General features: G+C 42.9%; 1 protein-coding gene across 1 annotated transcript in view; it reads left to right on the top strand.

The window, feature by feature from the left end:
* The first annotated feature begins 2,041 nt into the window (after nt 1–2,041).
* Nucleotides 2,042–19,459, top strand: part of LOC123425635 (insulin-degrading enzyme-like 1, peroxisomal) — a 29,246-nt gene continuing 11,828 nt past the window's right edge. Inside the window, exons 1-21 of the mRNA XM_045109332.1 lie at nt 2,042–2,343; nt 2,447–2,522; nt 4,282–4,349; nt 5,002–5,093; nt 5,177–5,250; nt 5,330–5,373; nt 6,905–6,956; nt 7,658–7,780; nt 7,876–7,988; nt 8,066–8,228; nt 8,785–8,877; nt 8,968–9,053; nt 9,502–9,588; nt 10,360–10,463; nt 11,470–11,572; nt 11,664–11,759; nt 11,834–12,023; nt 12,435–12,496; nt 13,160–13,264; nt 13,635–13,836; nt 18,463–18,671. Coding sequence (XP_044965267.1) covers nt 2,161–2,343; nt 2,447–2,522; nt 4,282–4,349; nt 5,002–5,093; nt 5,177–5,250; nt 5,330–5,373; nt 6,905–6,956; nt 7,658–7,780; nt 7,876–7,988; nt 8,066–8,228; nt 8,785–8,877; nt 8,968–9,053; nt 9,502–9,588; nt 10,360–10,463; nt 11,470–11,572; nt 11,664–11,759; nt 11,834–12,023; nt 12,435–12,496; nt 13,160–13,264; nt 13,635–13,836; nt 18,463–18,671 — 2,325 coding nt within the window. The 5' untranslated portion in view covers nt 2,042–2,160. The remainder of the gene's footprint in view (nt 2,344–2,446; nt 2,523–4,281; nt 4,350–5,001; nt 5,094–5,176; nt 5,251–5,329; nt 5,374–6,904; nt 6,957–7,657; nt 7,781–7,875; nt 7,989–8,065; nt 8,229–8,784; nt 8,878–8,967; nt 9,054–9,501; nt 9,589–10,359; nt 10,464–11,469; nt 11,573–11,663; nt 11,760–11,833; nt 12,024–12,434; nt 12,497–13,159; nt 13,265–13,634; nt 13,837–18,462; nt 18,672–19,459) is intronic.

Raw genomic sequence — 19,459 nt, forward strand, 5'->3', positions numbered from 1 at the left:
GTCGCCGATGACCAACACCATGGATGCTCTATTGCAGCACCGACGCCAATCTTCCCCCAATCTCAACCATGGATGGCATGTTGTGATGCAGAGCCTTTGCGCGCGCCGGCAGTAGTCAATTCGATGGAGAAGAGGAAGCCAGGCTTCGGACAGTGGGAGATGAGACGGTAGGGTTTTGGATGAAGTAGTCGCTGAATCTCGTACGAGAAATTGTGTGAGAAGAGAGAAAAAGAATGAATCGATGTGGAAGAAGAGGCGAGTGCTAAGGCCAACTCCACCGCACGACCCCAAACGAACGTCCGGTTTGGCCGGATTTTGTCCGTTTGGGACGGCAATGGGTTCGTCCATGTCCGCTTCTGTCCTTTGGGTCGTGCGTGCGCCCACCATGTGACCGCACCCCAAATCATGTTCGTGTTGGACTTGATTAAAAAAAAGAAAAACTTAACTAAAAAGTAATTAAGCACAGTTAAAAAACTTAAAACATAATAACATTAACATAAAAAACGGCTCAGTTTTCACGCCCACAAAACGGCCCAGTTTGACATAATTAACATAAAAAAGCCCGTCGATGACGTGGCCGTCGCCGTCTTCACTGACCGTCGGTGTCGTCCTTGTCGCCGTCGCTGACGAGGTCGACGTAGGCCGGCGACGTCTAGAGGTGGGCCAGCGGTCCCTGGTGCGCGGGGGGCGGGCTGGAAGCTGGCAGGTGCTTGCAGCACCTCCTCCCGTGGCGAGGCCTCCCGCTCCGGTGACCACGGCGGCGTGGGGCACCAGTTCATGACCCCCACTGCCATCTCCGACGCGGTGCATGACCAGCTCCATGACACGCCCACCAGATCCGGAGGGAACACGACCACCTCCTCCTCCTCCATCAGCTCGGGGATGGCGACGTCGCCGGCTGCATGAGCCGGGCCTCCTCCTCCTCAATCATGCGAGGAGGTGGAGGTGGTGACGGAGATGGGGAAGGCGACGGCGTGGGCGTGAGGCCGCGCACCCGTGTGCGCCCGCGCACCTCCCGTGCCCGCCGAGGCCCCGAGGCCGTGCCGACGAAGTAGGAGGCGCGCCACACGTCGTGCTCGTCCCTGAGCCACGTGTCCCAGAGGATGGAGTCCGCGGCGTACCTGTCGTCATAGTACAGGTCGTCGGGGAGGAGGAGGCGGCGGCGCTAGATCTCGTCGCGGCGCGCACGGCCGCTCGTCGGCACCGGCGGGATAGGGACCCGATCGGCGAAGAGGTGCCACGCGTTGGGGAGGTGGACGTCGCTCCACGAGACCGGCGTCCTCGTCTCCCAGTATCGCCGACATACCTCAGTGATGAGGTACTGCCGGTCGCGCTGGCCGGCGGGCCTAGGGGCGATGGTGAAGGGAGCCGCGGCGGAGGCACGACGCGGTGGCGATGCAGCCTCCTCCTTCAGGGAGCTGCGTCGGTGTCCCGACAAGGCGCCAGCCTCGCGGTCGTGCTTCCCCTTGCGGCCGTAGTTCCACACGTCCATGGCTGCGAGGTGGGCGGCCGGCGAGTTCGAAGAGGCTGCTAGGGTTTGGCTGTCGGGTTTCGAGGAAGCCGCGGAGTGACGATGGGAACTGTGAACGACGACCGGTCCATGGCTTCCCCATCTAAAAAGGACCGCGACCGTTTCCTGGACGGATGACAGGCGGGCCCGACCGCTCGTGCACATTGATGTGGACAGGTGGGAGGTAGGTGGCCGCCTGCCACGCGTCGCCGACGCGGACGAGCGCGCGTCCATTTGATGTCCGCCGCAACTCAAATCCCGCGTAAGTTTGCGCTCGAAATGGGTCGTACCGGACACAAAACGGACAAGATGGGTCCGGACCGTCTCGCGCTGGGCCGACAAGTTTATCTATTTTACCCCAAACGGACTGAACCAGATAGAATGGGGTCCCGTGGTGGAGTTGGCGTAACAGATAAAGACATCGCCAGACCACAAGCTCACGTGGCGTGTGAGCGAGCCGAAAAAAATCGGTTGGTTGAATCTAAAACATTTTCTTTATTTTAGCGAAAGGGCCGATTTGCGGCTTGAAGATGTTCTAAAGCCAACCCGGGGAGCGAGCCTCGCGCAAGACTTGACCTCCCCCAACCCCCGTGCGAAGCCTCGCAAGACTTGCGCTCCCCTAGCGACGACGACGACTGGGCGGCGACGCGATGGATTCGAGGCTGCGCGAGGTAGATGTCCCCAGCGAGCCGGCCGGCGGCGCCTCTGCTCCGGCCATCGCGAAGGTTGAGGTCGAAGTCACCAAACCCCGCAACGACAGGCGCGGGTACCGCCGCGTGGTGCTCCCGAATGCCCTGGAGTGCCTCCTCATCAGCGACCCCGACACCGACAAGGTCAGCTCCAATCGCTAGCTCTTCCATCGGGACGGGCTGGGGTGAGGTTTTGTGCTAGTTTGTGGGTTTCGTCCAGATTTTGAAATTCGCGATTCGTTTGCAGGCGGCGGCGTCGATGAATGTCTCGGTGGGGTACTTCTGCGATCCCGATGGGATGGAGGGGCTCGCGCACTTCCTCGGTGAGCACTCTGCTATGGCTTGTTGTGTTACACCCACCCAGGGGCATGCTAGATGCTGCTGCTTTTGCTGTAGTTAGTCGTTCAGTGATCATCTTACAGACGCTGGTGATGAAAATCTTACTGCAGCTGCGACCTAACAATCTCGTTTTCTCTGTTGCCGTGCCTTTTCTTCTCGTGAAAACGAAAAAGTTTGCGTTTCGATGCATTGATAGATAGAAAAAGAGTTCACTAGGAGCTCCAAAGTACAAGGCAACACAGCTAGGTAGTAGCAGTCCCGGGATACTTGTGGTAAGACCCACCGCCCCTGCCCTTGCCCACAACTGCGCCTCAGATTTGATTGTGCCGAGCGAACTGATGAGGTTGGACTGCACATCGGCGAAGACGTGACATTGTGATGCTTCCAATCCACCAAGCTGTCAGCATGATCACTGATGAGGTGTCATTGCGCACTGCAGTCTTGGTGAACCTGGTGGGTCGCTGCCACCAGTCAATGAAGTCCTCACCGAAAACCAGAGGCAGTGCAGTGGATCCGATCCAAGATGGGACCTCATGCCACTGGGTTAGCGAGAAGGGGTAACCAGTGAGAAGGTAAGCCATGGTCTCTGCGATTGGTCGCAAAGCAGACAACGCGGATGGTCTTGCAAGCCCAGTCTTGCCAGCCTCTCGGCAGTGCAGCAATGCTTTTGGCAAGCAAGACAAACAAACGACTTCACCCTCGATTGAGCCCAGCGTGCCAGTTCAACCAATAACAGCCCCCTGAAAGAGGGCCTCTCTCTTGCCGTGCTATTGCTCTTGTTATGATTTTATACCTGTGTGGCCCATCACTGCAATTTGCTACTTTGTTATGAAAGGCTTTTTTCAGTTGGGATTGCTGCTATAGAATGTCCTGATATTTTGGGATGTGTGTGCTTCTGGGTTGTTCAGCAGAGTAACCACTAGCACTACATTAATCATTGAATAAGTAAATACAGATACAGGCCGGCACCAATTTGGATGTGCATGTTCTTTTTACAGCCCGTGTACCATAAATAATCAAGGAGAAATACACAGAATTCTGGATGTTCATACATCAGCATGGTACTCGCTTCTTCCTTCTGCTGCCTGGTCTCTTGACTGGCTGGAGTTTTGCATATTTCCCTTTTGGATAAAGGGGATTTCGGTGATGAAATCAAACTATATGTGACCCCCCCACCACACACACACACACAAACTTCATGGTTCATACCATAAGAAACAAGGTTTTCAAGATGTTTGAGTTCTGCATATTCCCCTTGACATCCTAGAGTAAAGTTCTAGCATCATCCCTTCATCTTTTTGCATGGCCATGAGAGAACTTGATTCGCGTGCAACTGAACGTCTGAATGTGAAATTGACATCTCACGATAGAATGTTGAACGAAGCATCTTACTAATACTAATAAGTAATAGTGACTCAGGAGCTCAAAGACTATGAGGTGAGGAGTGGCTAGGTACAACTGACGCCTACATATTGTGTAAAATAAACCTAAGGGTAGATGCCACATATTGTGCTTGCTATATTTTAAACTTGTTTTCCATATCGCTCTATCTCTAGTATGTAACTTTTTGAGTACCAGTGCACCACTATCTACTGTATAAATCTCGTTGCATTGTTTTTCATCTTGTTGGTTTATATTCTGGCATTTAAAAAGCTCCATGACATGTATGTTCCGGTACTAGTGTGTGGGTGTTTGTGCATTTTTTAATCTGTAACACGCTTATGACTGGTTCTACTTTTACAGAGCATATGCTTTTCTACGCGAGTGAAAAATATCCAATAGAAGACAGTTACTCAAAGTACATCGCAGAGGTACGTAGTTTGCAAGTGGTAAAATTTCCACCTTTCCAGTTTGTATTATTAAAAAGGGTTCTCTGTAACTGATCTTGGTATCACCGTGGTAGTAATTTTTTTGATTGAGCTGAAGCTGATTTAAAAAAAAGTGGAAATGCTTAAAACAAAAATCAGTTGCCCAGAAAATATCAACATAACTTTGAAGTTTGAACATAGTGTGATCCTTGCAAAACAATTATATATTTAAGGACTCTAGTTATTCAGAAGCAGCAGGCATCAGAATAGACTAAAATTTGGGCAACTAATCTATTATCTGCTTGATCATGGGACAGTCTTCTTTTATGATTTTATCTTCATAGGGTGCCGGTTGGTTGACGTATATAGTTCTTTTCAGAAATATGTGGCCACAATGTCCTTTTATTGAGTAAAGTGAGAAAATTGCTGTTGTGGCAGTGCCTAAGCTATGGTCCTAACATATGGTATACTACTGGTATTTTGCCAGGCAGAGGTCAAGCCTTTTAAATCATTAACAATGCTAGTAGGAAAGCTTCTGCTTGGAGGCTTAGCTATTTTTCAGATTCATAGTTCATACAGTGATATTACCATCTTAGGTGGATCCTCTGTTATTAATCAATAATCATTAGCTGGCTAATATGTGTGTTTCTTGTAGCATGGTGGTTCAACCAATGCCTTCACAACCTCTGAACACACAAACTTCTATTTTGATGTGAACAATGACAGCCTGGATGATGCTTTAGATAGGTACCTTCTGTTTCTTTCTTTCTACTTTCTTGTCCTTGTTTTGCAAAAGCTGATTCCTGTTCCATCTTATCTCTTATTTTCAGGTTTGCACAATTTTTCATAAAGCCATTGATGTCCCCTGATGCAACCCTTAGGGAAATAAAAGCTGTTGACTCTGGTATATGTTGTCTCTTATCTGTTCTGCTGATTCTAATGAGAGGACCAGCTTCTAATTTTCTAATTTTCTTCATTGGCAGAAAATCAGAAAAATCTATTGTCAGATCCATGGCGAATGAGTCAGGTACTCCTAGTTTTCAGGCTTATGTTAAATCAACAAACAGCTTGCTTATAGAGATCCCATTCTGTTAAAGTTGGATGGTATTCTGACAGTTTGGAGTCGTGACAATAACTTTTTGCTAAATTCAGAAATCATTTTCAACAATTTTGGACTCTGTTTCATACTAAATGTTTTTGAACTATCATATTGCAATTCAATTATTTTCTCCTTGTTCTGTATGCCACATGAAGCTAGGGACCCTTTCCAGAAACATGTTACCATTTGCTAACTGTTTGGAGGCTTGTGACCTGTGATTATAATAAAGGCCCTCAACAGAGTAATTAACAAATAAATATCCAGAGTTTAGAGCCACTTTAAGTGTTCCTCACTTTTTAGGGATATTTTTGGTCCTAATGGGTTTTATATCTTGTTTGATTTGCGATTAACCTTGCTACGAGCATGGCGTTATTTTCAGCCAAAAATGTTAAAATTATATGTCCTTTATTACCTTTATATGGAGGTATCAACGGTCCTCAACCCCAAGTGTCTTTGCTCTATAGGTATTTGGGTAACCAGAAATGAATGACATGTGTATCCCTCATTATTCATTGCTACTCCCTCCGTTCCTAAATATAAATCTTTTTAGAGGTTCCACTACGGACTACATACGGATGTATATAGACATACTTTAGAGTGTATATTCACTCATTTTGGTCCGGATGTAGTCTCTAGTGGAATCTCTAAAAAGATTTGTATTTAGGAACGGAGGGAGTAGGATATAATAAGTTAACGATAATCTAATATTCAAGTTCTGAAACTCTTAACGATTTAACATAACTCCCCGCAAGAAATAGGATGAACTTTTTCATTTGTTTTGCCATGCAATATGACTAGCGAATTGCTATGTGTCCTGTATGACTTGTGCTTCATTTTTGTTACTAAGACAGCCTATCATTTTATATGCTGAACTCTAACAGCTTCCTGGGCTCAGTTTATCTGGGAATCCTTAAGAGCACAATGTAAGAAATCCTAGTTCATTAAGACTACTATCACTCAAAAAAAAAAAGTGTTAGTAATACAACTAAAGGCTCTACCGTGATGATAATGATTATAGTCCTGCTGAGATAGCCATGAGGATAAGGGGAACATATCCTTTTGAAAACCATACGTCTGGTGGAAGAATGGATATAGCAACGACAGTCACCCAGTCTAGCATTAAGGCATACAGTATTTCCCCGAGGATAAACACCCGAAGTCCATCTTCACAATTGAATCTTCTGACAAGATGATAATACACCTATCTACACATACTTAAATGCCCAGTCTGAACTCTAAAGCACATTGTACACCATTTTAAGCATGACCTGTCTCGTGCCTATTACTGGTACAGCCAAAGACCACTCCGTTTTGCATGTGATTGTGTCATTGCGATCACTTTGTCCAATTATTGTAGGCACTAAGCAGTCCTTCCTAATTTGGTGCATGCAGTTGTATTTCATGTCATTGATCTTTTTTTTCTTTTTTCTTTTCCTCATCTATGCTCTTTTGGTTTCAGCTCCAGAAGCATCTTTGCTCGAATAACCACCCATATCACAAGTTCAGCACTGGTGGGTATTTTAGCCCCATATCAATGCCCAGTGCCTGATTTTTATGCATCCATGAGACGTTGAAACTATATACTCTTTCTTGCAACCTAATTTTTATTTCATCTTTATATTGTTACTATCTTAAAATTACTGTCACAAATACTACATGAGAAGTTGTTTCAAGGAGACGTTAGATTTTACCTCTGCTTCAGTTAGAAGATCTTGTAATGCCCCACGAAACTAAGCCATACTGTTGTAACTTTCACTTAAATATTTCAATCTTGTTAATAGCAAAAGAAAAGTACTTCACTGCAACCTTGAGAATAACTGGTCTCCCATTGCTTTGGGTGGGTGTACAATGCCCTCATTTTTTATCGTCAGTGGTACTCCCTCTGCCCCTAAAGCAAGTGTTGGTTCAGCATTGTGCGGTTAAACTTTGATTTATCTTACCACAAACATATGTAGAAGGATCTAGTGTGGCCGTACGAACATTCAATTTCTGTAGAATGCTCATCGAAACAAAACACTTTTTTTAATATTTTATTTGTTGGTGGTCAAAGCTGTAAACTGGAGACATGTCAAAGTTTAAGACAACACTTAGGGTCATGGAAGTTATGAAAAGTCATGGAAGTTTTGATGTGAGCTGAACAATTTTTGCTACTTGGGAGAAAAGGTGAACACTTGTAATTTTCTGACGAATTTCCTGTCCATGCATCATCTAGGAAATTGGGACACACTGGAGGTTAAACCAAAGGAGAAAGGATTGGACACAAGGGCTGAGCTTATTAATTTCTATGATTCACACTACTCAGCCAACTTGATGCAGCTTGTTGTGTATGGAAAAGGTTTTTCGTCGGACTATGTTACAACCTTTTCCATTTCCTTAAAATAAATTTTCTCCATATTTTCCCATTTCGCCTTATATCTGTTGTATTTGCAGATAGTCTTGACAACATTCAAACCCTTGTCGAAAGTAAGTTCTGTGATATCAAGAACGTTGGGAGGAAGCACTTTTCTTTTCCTGGTCATCCATGTTCAAGCAAAGATCTCCAGGTTTACATTCGCCTACTATGAATTTAAATTCAAGTGGACCACTAGATCAGGTTTATTTGATAGCTCATAACTTGCAGATCCTTGTTAAAGCGGTTCCTATAAAACAAGGTCATACTTTGCGAATACTGTGGCCAATCACTCCAAATGTTAGACATTACAAGGAAGGTCCTTGCAAGTATGTGAGCCATCTAATTGGTCATGAAGGAGAAGGATCACTCTTTTACATACTAAAAAAGTTGGGTAAGTCTCTTGGCTATTTGAAGTAATGAGATTTATGCTTCTTATTTCCAGAATTGCTTGTATTGTTAATGCGCAGTTTGTAGGGCTTGGGCCATAGCTTGGTTCTTATCCTTTTGTACATGCCACTGTACAGTTTAATATAATGTCTTGGGTTTCCCTGTATATAGAAAAACTCCTTTCGCTTTCAGTTGGTGTTAAATACTCTCTTGTATTGAGCATTATATCAAGTCTATTGAGTCATTAGTTCTTTTTAGTTTGTATTTTAAGGGGCTAATATGATGTTAAGTGTCGGAGTTGAATGTTAAATTATTATTGTTATTTTCCGAACATGCAACAAAGGAAAGAGCAAACACATCCCACAGGTGCAACACGAGGAAAGTAAAACCTCAGATATGGAGCTACTGCTATATAAATCCCTCTGTTGGTGTTATTCTCAACTTAGTGTTCCGTTGATTGATATTATTTACTTGGTCATTCTTCACCTATGGGAGCATATCTGTTCTGATATTTCATAGTTGTTACCCGGATTAACTCTTTATTCTGTTATATTCTTCAGGATGGGCTATGAGTTTGGAAGCAGGGGAAGGGGATTGGAGTTACGAGTTCTCTTTCTTCAGTGTCGTTATACAGCTTACAGATGTAGGCCAGGGTGAGTTCTCATTCAAGAAAGGCCATTTGATATTAAAATTTTGAATTGTGAGTGGTACGCCTATTTGATAATTGATATCATTGATGACAGAGCACATGGAGGATGTTGTTGGGTTGCTGTTCAGATACATTACATTGCTTCAGACCTCTGGAACTCCAAAGTGGATTTTTGATGAGGTGAATTTAATTTGTGATAAGTCTCATTAACTCTTGTATTCAAATGTATGCAATATCAGGCTAAGCTTTGCAAGTATGGGAAACAGTCTGGTATCCCCCCCCCCCCCCCCCCCCAACACACACACACACACACACATTTTTTATTTTATTAATTAGCCGCTGCCTTTACCTAGGTTTATAGCGAGTTCTCATAAATGTCTTGCTAAACAAGTGCATTTGGACTGAGGATATACAAGTTGCATCTTTTCTATTACTCAAAACGAAACATGTATGCTGCCTTGAAGCAGTTTATTTTGTATCACAAAAAAATTAATTCTTTATCAAACTAGAGTAAATGGAACATATTACGGACTGGTAAATGGTAAAGACTAAACTGATTTTAGATTCAAAAATATTTACGTTTAGCCTGATGCTTATTAATTGCCTTACTTTCTTTTGGACTCTGAAGCTTCTATCCATCTGCGAGACGGGATTCCACTATCGAGACAAGAGCCCTCCTATGAATTATGTTGTCAATATTTCCTCAAACATGCAGGTATATACTAGTTGTTTCTTTGGACATATATGTTGCCTGGTTCTCATAAATTGTATCTACTCGTATTATCATGACTTCATGAGTCATGTTTTTGTTTGTATTTGCATGTAGGAAGTTCTAAATTGGCACAATTTAACTCCATAGTCTTTTGACTATTCAAATTCTTATTTCTTGTTGCGTGCATGTGGGCCCTAGATTCCTTCTTGCTTGTGTCTGAGTAAACTGTTACACCTTAAATGCGTTGTCTGAGAGCAAGCAATTCTGAGATAACTCACTCAAAATCTTATTATTACTTGGGTATCTTTTAATCAGATGGATGTGCAATGCGCTAACCCCATGAGAGTGCTATAATGCGATAGATTGTTGCCTTTCTCATTTCTACTGTCAGTTTGTTCCCTAGTATTCTGTTTCGTCAGTCGCATGTTTGTATGGGAAATAATTGAGTGCAAACCAGTGTTTTGGTTGAAGCACCTTCTTTTATTGCCTTCCCTGGAAATAATCTAGTGGTTTGTGTTACACGTCTAGGTTCGGGTGTCCTTTCCAATGTAGGCACAATAAAATAGCGTTGAAGCTTTTGCTTGAGCTATGTATGTAGGTACTCTTGCACATAACAAAATTGTGCAGAATGCTGGACATTGTCATATTCTTTTGAATTGGAATGTTTTAATTCCATTCCAATTATTTCTGCCAAGATGTTTCTTCATAAGTGGTATGTGAGTTTTTCTGATTTTTGCCATTTCTCATGTTTTTCCTCATTGTTCATCTGTGTAGATTTTTCCACCAGAAGATTGGCTTATTGCGTCGTCTGTACCATCAAAGTTTTCACCAGATGCTATTCAGAAGGTGCTAAATGAATTGACTACAGAGAATGTTAGGTAGGCATTTAGAGCACTCTTGCCAGGTTGCCATATCAGGTTCTCCTGTTCTGCTTCAAAATGAAGTTATCAATGTTTTCATGCTCATTGTATGCTCAACACATGCTAGTTAAAAGCTGATGATTTTGTTACTTAAGTCAGTTATATGCTTCACTCCACTATTATCGGAAAATAATGTGAAACCATGTTCTTAAATTTGCTTCTCCCTTTATCTTTCAAAGCTTGTTGGTCTCATAATACATCATTCATAAAATCGTTTGTGTTTGATGACTCCTAGAGGTCACCACATTTTGATATCTAAAGATACTTTCTTCCTGTATACAAAAGATAAATAGTTATTTCCAAGGCTTATTGGGAGCATATAAGCACATCATGTAGCCAATAACCAATAGAACTTCTCAACCAGTATGAACTTAAAGGAAGTGTGTCATTTATAACTTATAAGTCAATTATCATGATTCATGATGATAATCTGATGCATAAATGCTTTCGGCAGAAACGGGTACCAGTCACTGTGATTCAGTTACACATTTCAATGGTTAACAATAATAAAAGATCCTGTATTTCTTTTTCTGTTTCTCCCCAATTGGTTGTTCAAGCTTTTGAAGGAGAATTTGGCAGATTGTTACATGTAGCTGTTGATGAAGATTCATTTTTTGTCTTGACTTAATGAACAATAAGACATTTTTTTTATGTTAGTAAGGTTATTTTCTAGCAAAAGAAGCTATAGCCAGAAAGATGATGCAGTGAAGATGATTTCCAATTACCATAAATATGATGTTTATTCTCACAAAAAAGTGGATGGTAATTTCGTTATTTAATTCAAAAACACTTGAGAGTCCCAATTTTCCTTGATCCGTTCGAGGGTCATGCGCTTTCTTCTCTCCTTTTCTGCAGCATGAATTTATTCCTACCTTTGGTTTGCTTTTCTTCCTTTTCCTTGACCAAATACATATTTGCTCATGGAATTTTTGAAATATTGACTATTTTCTGTATCTCCTTTCAGAATATTCTGGGAGTCAAAATTATTTGAAGGGCAAACAGACTTAACTGAACCTTGGTATGGTACGTCATATAGTGTTGAAGCAGTGCCTCCTTCCATTATGCAGGTAGACATTTGGATGTCACTCCTATTGTATTCTCCAGATCCTGGATGCAGAAAAAATATACAGTTTCTTATGTTAAAGATTTGTGTTGCAGAAATGGGTAGAAAATGCTCCCAACGAAGATTTACACCTGCCAAAACCTAATATCTTCATTCCAACTGACCTTTCATTGAAAAATGTTGAGGAAAAGGTATTTGTTTTCAGCTAACTATGCACCTAATTTTATTAGTATAAACTGACAATTCATCTGTTTGGCTTATTCAGGCAAGTTTTCCTTGCATGCTGAGGAAAACACCGTTTTCCAGATTGTGGTACAAGCCCGATACAATGTTTTTCACACCGAAGGTCTTCATCAAGATGGATTTCCACTGTCCTCTGTCCAATAGCTCCCCCGAATCATCAGTTCTTACTGATGTATTCACTAGGTTGCTGACGGATTATTTGAATGATTATGGTGTGTATCAGTAACTTATTCTAAATTTCTAATGCATGATTCTTACTGGATAGTTGATTAAGTTGTTCCAGCAATTTCTAGACTTCTAGTCAATTTCAGATAAGTCATGTGGTAGGAAAAATTCGTTTCATTCTGTTTACACACTACCCCTATGAACGGCTCTTTCAAGTTTTAGATCAATATGTGAAAATAATTGTGGGACGAGGCAGGGGTCGGTGGGGTTCAGATTTTTTTTTTGGGTACCTACAGTCATCCTAAGGTTGTTCCATACACAGTGAAACATTTTGATGGTTAAAGCACGTAGTCACCGTATGACTTCTTGCTTCATGCTGTGCAGAGCTATCTCCTGATTTGCCTTTTTTTTTTCATTTGCCTGTTGCAATAATCCACCTACTTTTGTTTTGCTTTTAGCTTATGATGCTGAAGTTGCTGGTCTTTATTATGCTGTTAGGCCGAACGACACTGGTTTTCAGGTTAGTTATGTTAAGTTGTAGAAGAAACTATTTTTTTCTTCATTGCTGATTCAGATGATGATATGGTGTTAGTGTTGTAGCAACCATACGGTACTCTAGTTGGACGCTTGAGTCAGTTGGCTTCTTGGGTGTTAATTCCTTGCAGATATATTTTAGTTTCCATGTAATAGAGATCTCTTCCATTAGAGATCATCTCTTACCGCTCAAGTCTAGTCATCCCTATAAAAATGGATATCAGTGTATCCATATGAAATAAACAAGAAAAATATTTCTCTCCTCTGTATATAGCTTAACTCTCCAAGTTCTCGCATCCATGTCTATTCTCTGGTCATCCTCTGCTAGGTAAGATATCCTTATACGTACCAAGTTTCACATCAGATGCAGTGTTGGAAACATCACGATAGTCCTTATGGTGGAAAGGATCGAGCAAACTAACATGTGGTTCCTGTTAATTATACTTGTTATTAAAAGCAATGGCAGGTTGTATGTACACATCTTACTTGTCACAGCTTATGATCATGGATTTTTCGGGATTTATTGTTCAATAATGTGCATATGATATGCGTCTTACTGAAATTATTCTTTTTTCTCTGATCATCCAAAATTTGTGGACTGAAATTATTCTTTTTTCAATGATCATCCAATATTTGTGGTTGATTATAGGTTACTATGGTTGGCTATAATGACAAAATGAGAACCCTTCTGGACACTGTTATTGGCAAAATTGCAGACTTTGAAGTTAAGATTGACCGTTTTTCTGTGATAAAGGTAATGGCCAGTGGATCCAGTACTGCAGTATAAGCTGTTTTCTGATTTTTGGTTATTAAATATCATCTAGAGGTAAGTTCTGTTGTTATTTTTTATGCATAGAATACAGAACTGAGTAGCTATGAGCAGCCAAACGAAAGAGTGCTGTTATATATGCATACCTGACCTTCTTTAGAATTTTAACTTGATTAAACACAACATGGTTTTTGTTAGTATGGGGTGTTCTGTAAGAGGAAATTGAGGATCCAGACATTTTGTTATTCATTTTAGTGATTATTTTACGGTTTGCTTTCCCAGCGATGCAATGAAAGCTAGAATAATATTCATCTTATATGATCTGAAAGGGTTTGTCTTCTGTTGGTGTTGCCAGGAAACTATAACAAAGGGATATGAGAATTTTAAATTTCGGCAGCCATATCAGCAAGCAATGTACAATTGCACATTGATATTGGAGGAGCAAACTTGGCCTTGGGATGAAGAACTTGCTGCACTTTCTAATCTTGAAGCTCGCAATTTAGAGGATTTCTTGCCTCGTATGCTGGCAAAGACATTTATAGAGTGCTATTTTGCAGGTTTGTCAATACTAAACTTGAACGTCTATGTATTTGCTCATTAATTTATTTGATGCCTTTTGTTATGAAAGCAACTTATCTCTATTACATAGCCCATGGGGCATTATATATATTACATATGACTTGGGGTATAAGGAAAGGAAACATAGGGCCAGTTCTTTTCCTGGCCTCTAGAGTAAGCTGGAATAAGCTACCCCTTACCCAGCTTATTCTAGAAGCCCAACCAATTTTTTTTAGATATATTTTTGGTTGAGGTTCTAGAATAAGCTGGGTAGGGGGCAGCTTATTCTAGAAGACCAAAAAATGCACCAAAAGAACTGGCCCATAGTCTAATAAGGACTCCTAGACCAATACTAATGCTTCCTAACCCCTCCCCCCCATCCTCTCAATTGCAAAGCATATACTAGGGAAAAAAGATAATCCAAATCTGCGTCTTGAGAGTGTCACCGTAGCATGAAGAGTCTTCAAAACATGTCGAGTCAAGCCAAATGGGATAACAAAGAGATGGCACATCAGAGAAAGACACCGCATCACTTGAAGATACAAGAGAAGTATCAAGAGAAAATGAGCTGTCAAAAGAAGATGGCACATCAAGAGAATAAAGCATTGCACAGAAAATCATAGCCGACGGCGAAAGGTGCTCGGCGGTTAAGGCACAATGGGCATGTATCGACAATGCAGAAAGAGTCCAGAAAATTCTATTGAAAATCAAGGACAAGTAGGCCACAAAAGTCGTATAGAAAGGGTCAGGACTAGAGAAAGGCTGACGGACAAAGGTATGGTGGGCTTGCATGGCATAAGAAACACAAATGTCAACGAATTTGATGGACGCAGCGGATAACATAGAAAATGAGAAAGCACATACTAGACTAGATGCGATTGCAATGAGGAGCAGCAACTAGGCCAAGTGCCTGCGCGCACACACAATCAGACCCAATTGGAAACAGAAGCAGTAGCGCTGTAGTATATAGAGCAGTACGCGGAAAGCAGCAAAACGCATGCAGCAGCTCCAGGAAGAGCCTCACGCGCGGCAAGAGACAAAGGTGCTGGATGCACTCGGAGGTGGAACGACAACAGATCTGGACCACGGCCTTGGGAGCGTTGATCGGGACCGTTCTGGCCTGGGAAACAGCATCCCGGAGAGGGGTGCTGCATCCTTGTGCGGGGCAGGCGGTGCCTGGCCGCGCGGAAACAGCGGCCTCGATGAGCACTGGCAGAGCTCCCTGAGCAACAAGTGATGGCGTGACCTAGTAGATGCTGGCGACGGTGAACACGGGCAGGCATGGAGGGTCCCAATCCAGGAGGTGGCCCGTGGCTGCCGAGGAACGAGCGTGTAGAGGCACAACGACGCATTGACCCAATGGGGCACAAGTTGATGCAGGGGACGTCTGGGCTGAGTTTCATCAGGATCGAAGGAGACAGACATCGCCTGGTCTTGGAGCGGAAGCAGAGGAAATCTTGATCTGGAGGGAGATGGAAAAAATAAAGTGTATCATAAGGACGAGTTGCGGCGTCTAGAGACCTAAACCTAGGCTCTAATACCATCTTATGAAAGCAACTTATCTCTATTACATAGCCGATGGGGCATATAAATATATTACATATGACTTGGGGTATAAGGAAAGGAAACATATGTTACACAATATGTGGATTGCCTAGCCCTTTCCATTGGTTCGGACTTTTGGTTGCGTTGGCTAGTGCATGAAGCTTAACATGGTATCGAAGCTAAGGTCTTGAGTTCAAGTCCCGGCTTTCGCAATTTATTAAAAATTGCTGGTAGCCCCCCTTTGTGTCCACGTAGAGGCCTCTTGAGTCATACGTGAGCTTCACGCGCCGTCGCTCTCTTCCGGTTGCACGTGTTGACTTGTCTTCCCCGTCACACGTGAGAGGGGGTGTTACACTTGTTAGGAAGTATTAATATTAGTTTAGGAGTCCTTATTAGTATTAGTATTAGTCTAGGAGTCCTTATTAGTCTATGTTTACTTTCCTTGCACCTCAAGTCATATGTAATATATATATGCCCCTTGGGCCTTCAATATAGATAAGTTGCTTTCCTAACATCGTATTAGAGTTTTAGGTTATTTTTTCGCACGCGCAACTCGTGCTCCGATCCAATCTCCACGCAACCGCCGTCTGTCTGCTGCTACCTCTCTCGATCTCCTCCTACGACTGCTTCTCGCAGGATTGAATCCTGCCGCAGGTGCCCACGCTGCCGAGTCTTCCTCCTCCTGCTGCTCCCGCAGGTTCCGCTCGTCTGTGCCTCGTGGCTCTGCTCCCTGTCCTGCCGCCGACTCCTCCTCCTCGTCTGCTCCCGCCGGCCCCGCTCGAAGCCTCCAGATCCCGCCGGATCAGATCGGGTGAGTGAGCTCGTCCCGCTCGAGCTCCCGGTCCAGCATGTCCAGGTCCATACTTGCTCCCATCACCGGCCCTGTTCGAAGCCTCCAGATCCCGTCACCGCTCCAAGTCAAACTCCCAGAAGCGGCTCCCAGACTAGCACTGCCAGGATCTGCCTGTTTCCCTGATCTAGTTTGATCTCCAGCTTGGATCAAGGCTCTGCTCCCGGTCGTGCTCTCCAGGTCGCGCCGTCCTCTGCACACTCCCAATCGGATCGGGCGTTCCCCTCGTCGTTGACGCCCCCCCAAAAAAGTAAAAAAAAAAGTCTACTGCATCTGGCTATGTTGCTGTCCTCGCTGTTCGGTGATCTTCGATGGTACTAACTACACCGAGTTCACTGGCTTCATGCGCATTCACATGCGTGGCATCCGTTTCTGGGGAGTTCTCTCTGGCGAGGTCTGTTGTCCGCCACGTCCGGTTCCTCCCATGGCTCCTACTCCGCCGACCCCACCGGCTCTTCCTGCGGATGCTCCTCAGGCCACAAAGGATGCGGCTAAGCTTGATGATGAGGCCGCTGTGAGTGCTTATGATGAGAAGGTCTTGGCTTATGAGGAGGCTCACTTGCGCCAGGCGCAATCATCATCTACAGAGACTTCGTCATCTACCTCGACAGCTTCAGCCATCGCTTTGACTGAGCAGGATATTCTGAGACTTAAGCGTCTGCTCGCTGCTTCAGGTTCTTCCTCGACGGGTACTGCTGGTATTGTGACTCAGGCTTCCCGCACTGAGCAACTACCTTCTACACAGTCAGGACCGTCTCACGCACACTCTGGTTGGAATTGGCCTTCGGCGCCATGATATTATTTTTTCTCTTCCGCTACCATCATCCCTAATCTAGTGTGTGTTTTCTAGTTTTCTTTGTTTTCCGCCGCGTCCACCAAATCCGTTGATATTTTGTGTTTTCTCATGCCATGCGAGTCCACCATACCTTAGTCCGTCAGCCTTTCTCCGGTCCTGATCCTTTCTATGCAACTTTTGTGGCCTACTTGCCCTTGTTGTTTTCTATAGGATTGTCTGGACCTCTTTTTGTATTGTCGATCTACGTCCATTGTGTCTTATCCGCCGAGCTTCTTTTGCCAACGGTTGTTGAGGACTATGATTTTCTGCACAATGTTTTATTCTCTCGATGTGCTATCTTCTTTTGACAACCCATCTTCTCTTGATACTTTTGTTGTATCTTCAAGTGATGCGGTGTCTTCTCTGATGTGCCATCTCTTCGGTGCCTTCCTCTTGATGTGCCATCTTCTTTTGACAACCCATCTTCTCTTGATACTTATCTTGTATCTTCAAGTGATGCGGTGTCTACCTATGATGTGCCATCTCTTCGTTATCTCCTTCGGCGACTCAACAAGTTTTCAAGACTCTTCATGCTACGACGACACTCTCAAGACGCTGATTTGGATTATCCTTTTTTTTTAGTATTACACTTCTTCAAATGCAATGTTATTGCATACACTTTGCATTTGAGAGGGGGTGTTAGGAAGTATTAGTATTAGTTTAGGAGTCCTTATTAGTATTAGTATTAGTTTAGGAGTCCTTATTAGTATTAGTATTAGTCTAGGAGTCCTTATTAGTCTATGTTTACTTTCCTTGCACCTCAAGTCATATGTAATATATATATATGCCCCTTGGGCCTTCAATATAGATAAGTTGCTTTCCTAACAACACTATATGTGGATTGCCTAGCCCTTTCCATCAGTTCGGACTTTTTGTTGCATTGGCTAGTGCATGAAGCTTAACAACATATACTAATAAGGACTGACCAATACTAATACTTCCTAACAGCTTTATTGTTCTCTCTATCTTTCTTTGGTACTTCCTCCATTTTTTAATTTTAAGGTGCATATTTAAGTTGACCTTCAAGTTATAGGGCACACATTTTTTTTAGCATTAGCTTCCATATTAACCCCTCTAAATATATTATCTTTCTACTCCTATTACGACAGGTGGGTACTACCCACCACACAGCAGCCCCTATTAATCCCCACTTTCATCTCTGACCATTTGGTTCATGTCCCCATGAAGCCACTCATGTCCCTCTCTTTTCCTTTCACAATATATTTCATGTCCTGGGCAGCATTCTTTCATCCTGCCAACTTATGTCTTCTTAGTTTATACTATGTACTATCAAAGCGAGCCTTATAATTTAAAACAGAGTACTTTATTGAAAAAACTATTTGCTTTTCTGTATTGCCGTGTTTTATTCTTAATTGTGCATGCAATTGATTATAGGAAATATTGAACCAAGTGAAGCGGAAAGTGTTGTCCAGCATATTGAAGGCACCTTGTTTAATTCATCCACCAGTGTTTGCAAATCATTACCACCGTCACAGCATCTTACAAAGCGAATTGTGAAGCTTGAAAGGGGTTTGAGGTATTATTATCCAGCAATGTGCTTAAATCAGCAGGATGAAAATTCTTCCCTTCTGCATTATATTCAGGTAGGTTTACCTTCTTGCAGCTTCTTGTTCTTCAATGTTGTTTCTTTTAATCTCATGTGCATTTAGTTAATACTAGTTTAAAATACTGCTTCAGGCTAATAAGTACTATTCATTAGGTTATCTGTTGTATCTACATAAAATAAATAAGTAATCTGGGAGTGCATACAATAATAACAGAAAGAAAAAAATACGTTACAGAACCGAAAATTGGAGTGAAGAGCAAGACAGAAAGATACAGCTGAAGACCACATTATAGTCATGATATCTTAGAGAATGTGCAAAAGCTTTGTATACCTTTCCATTAAGCGAAGCAAAGGTTTATAATATACAAGACAATTAATTTTGGCTAAAAAATAACGAAAATCCAACCTTGTCAGCATCCTCTTGTGGGCTGTCCATGCATGTCAACTATCCAGACAGCTCCTGGGTGGGAGAGACTAATGTCATAACACTGTTAGTTGCCATATGGATGTTGTTAAGCTTCATGCACACTAGCCAACACAACCAAATGTCTGAACAGTTATGAAGTTATCAGTGCGTTGTAAAGTCTCCTTATTCATGCAACAGCAATCTCCCTCTGGTATCTGAGGCTTTTTGTTAGTAAAATCCATGAAAGTTCATTCTTACAGTTTTAGAGACAACATAATGCGATACAACTGACAAATTAGACTCCTGCAAACATGTTATCAATGCGCCGTCATGCGTACAAGAGACCTCACAGCTATGTACCGCACACTAGTGTTAAGGCTGCAGATGTTCCACACCAAAAAAAATTGGGTCATACATCG

Source organism: Hordeum vulgare, chromosome 2H, assembly GCF_904849725.1.
Source record: "Hordeum vulgare subsp. vulgare chromosome 2H, MorexV3_pseudomolecules_assembly, whole genome shotgun sequence".
NCBI lineage: Eukaryota > Viridiplantae > Streptophyta > Magnoliopsida > Poales > Poaceae > Hordeum > Hordeum vulgare.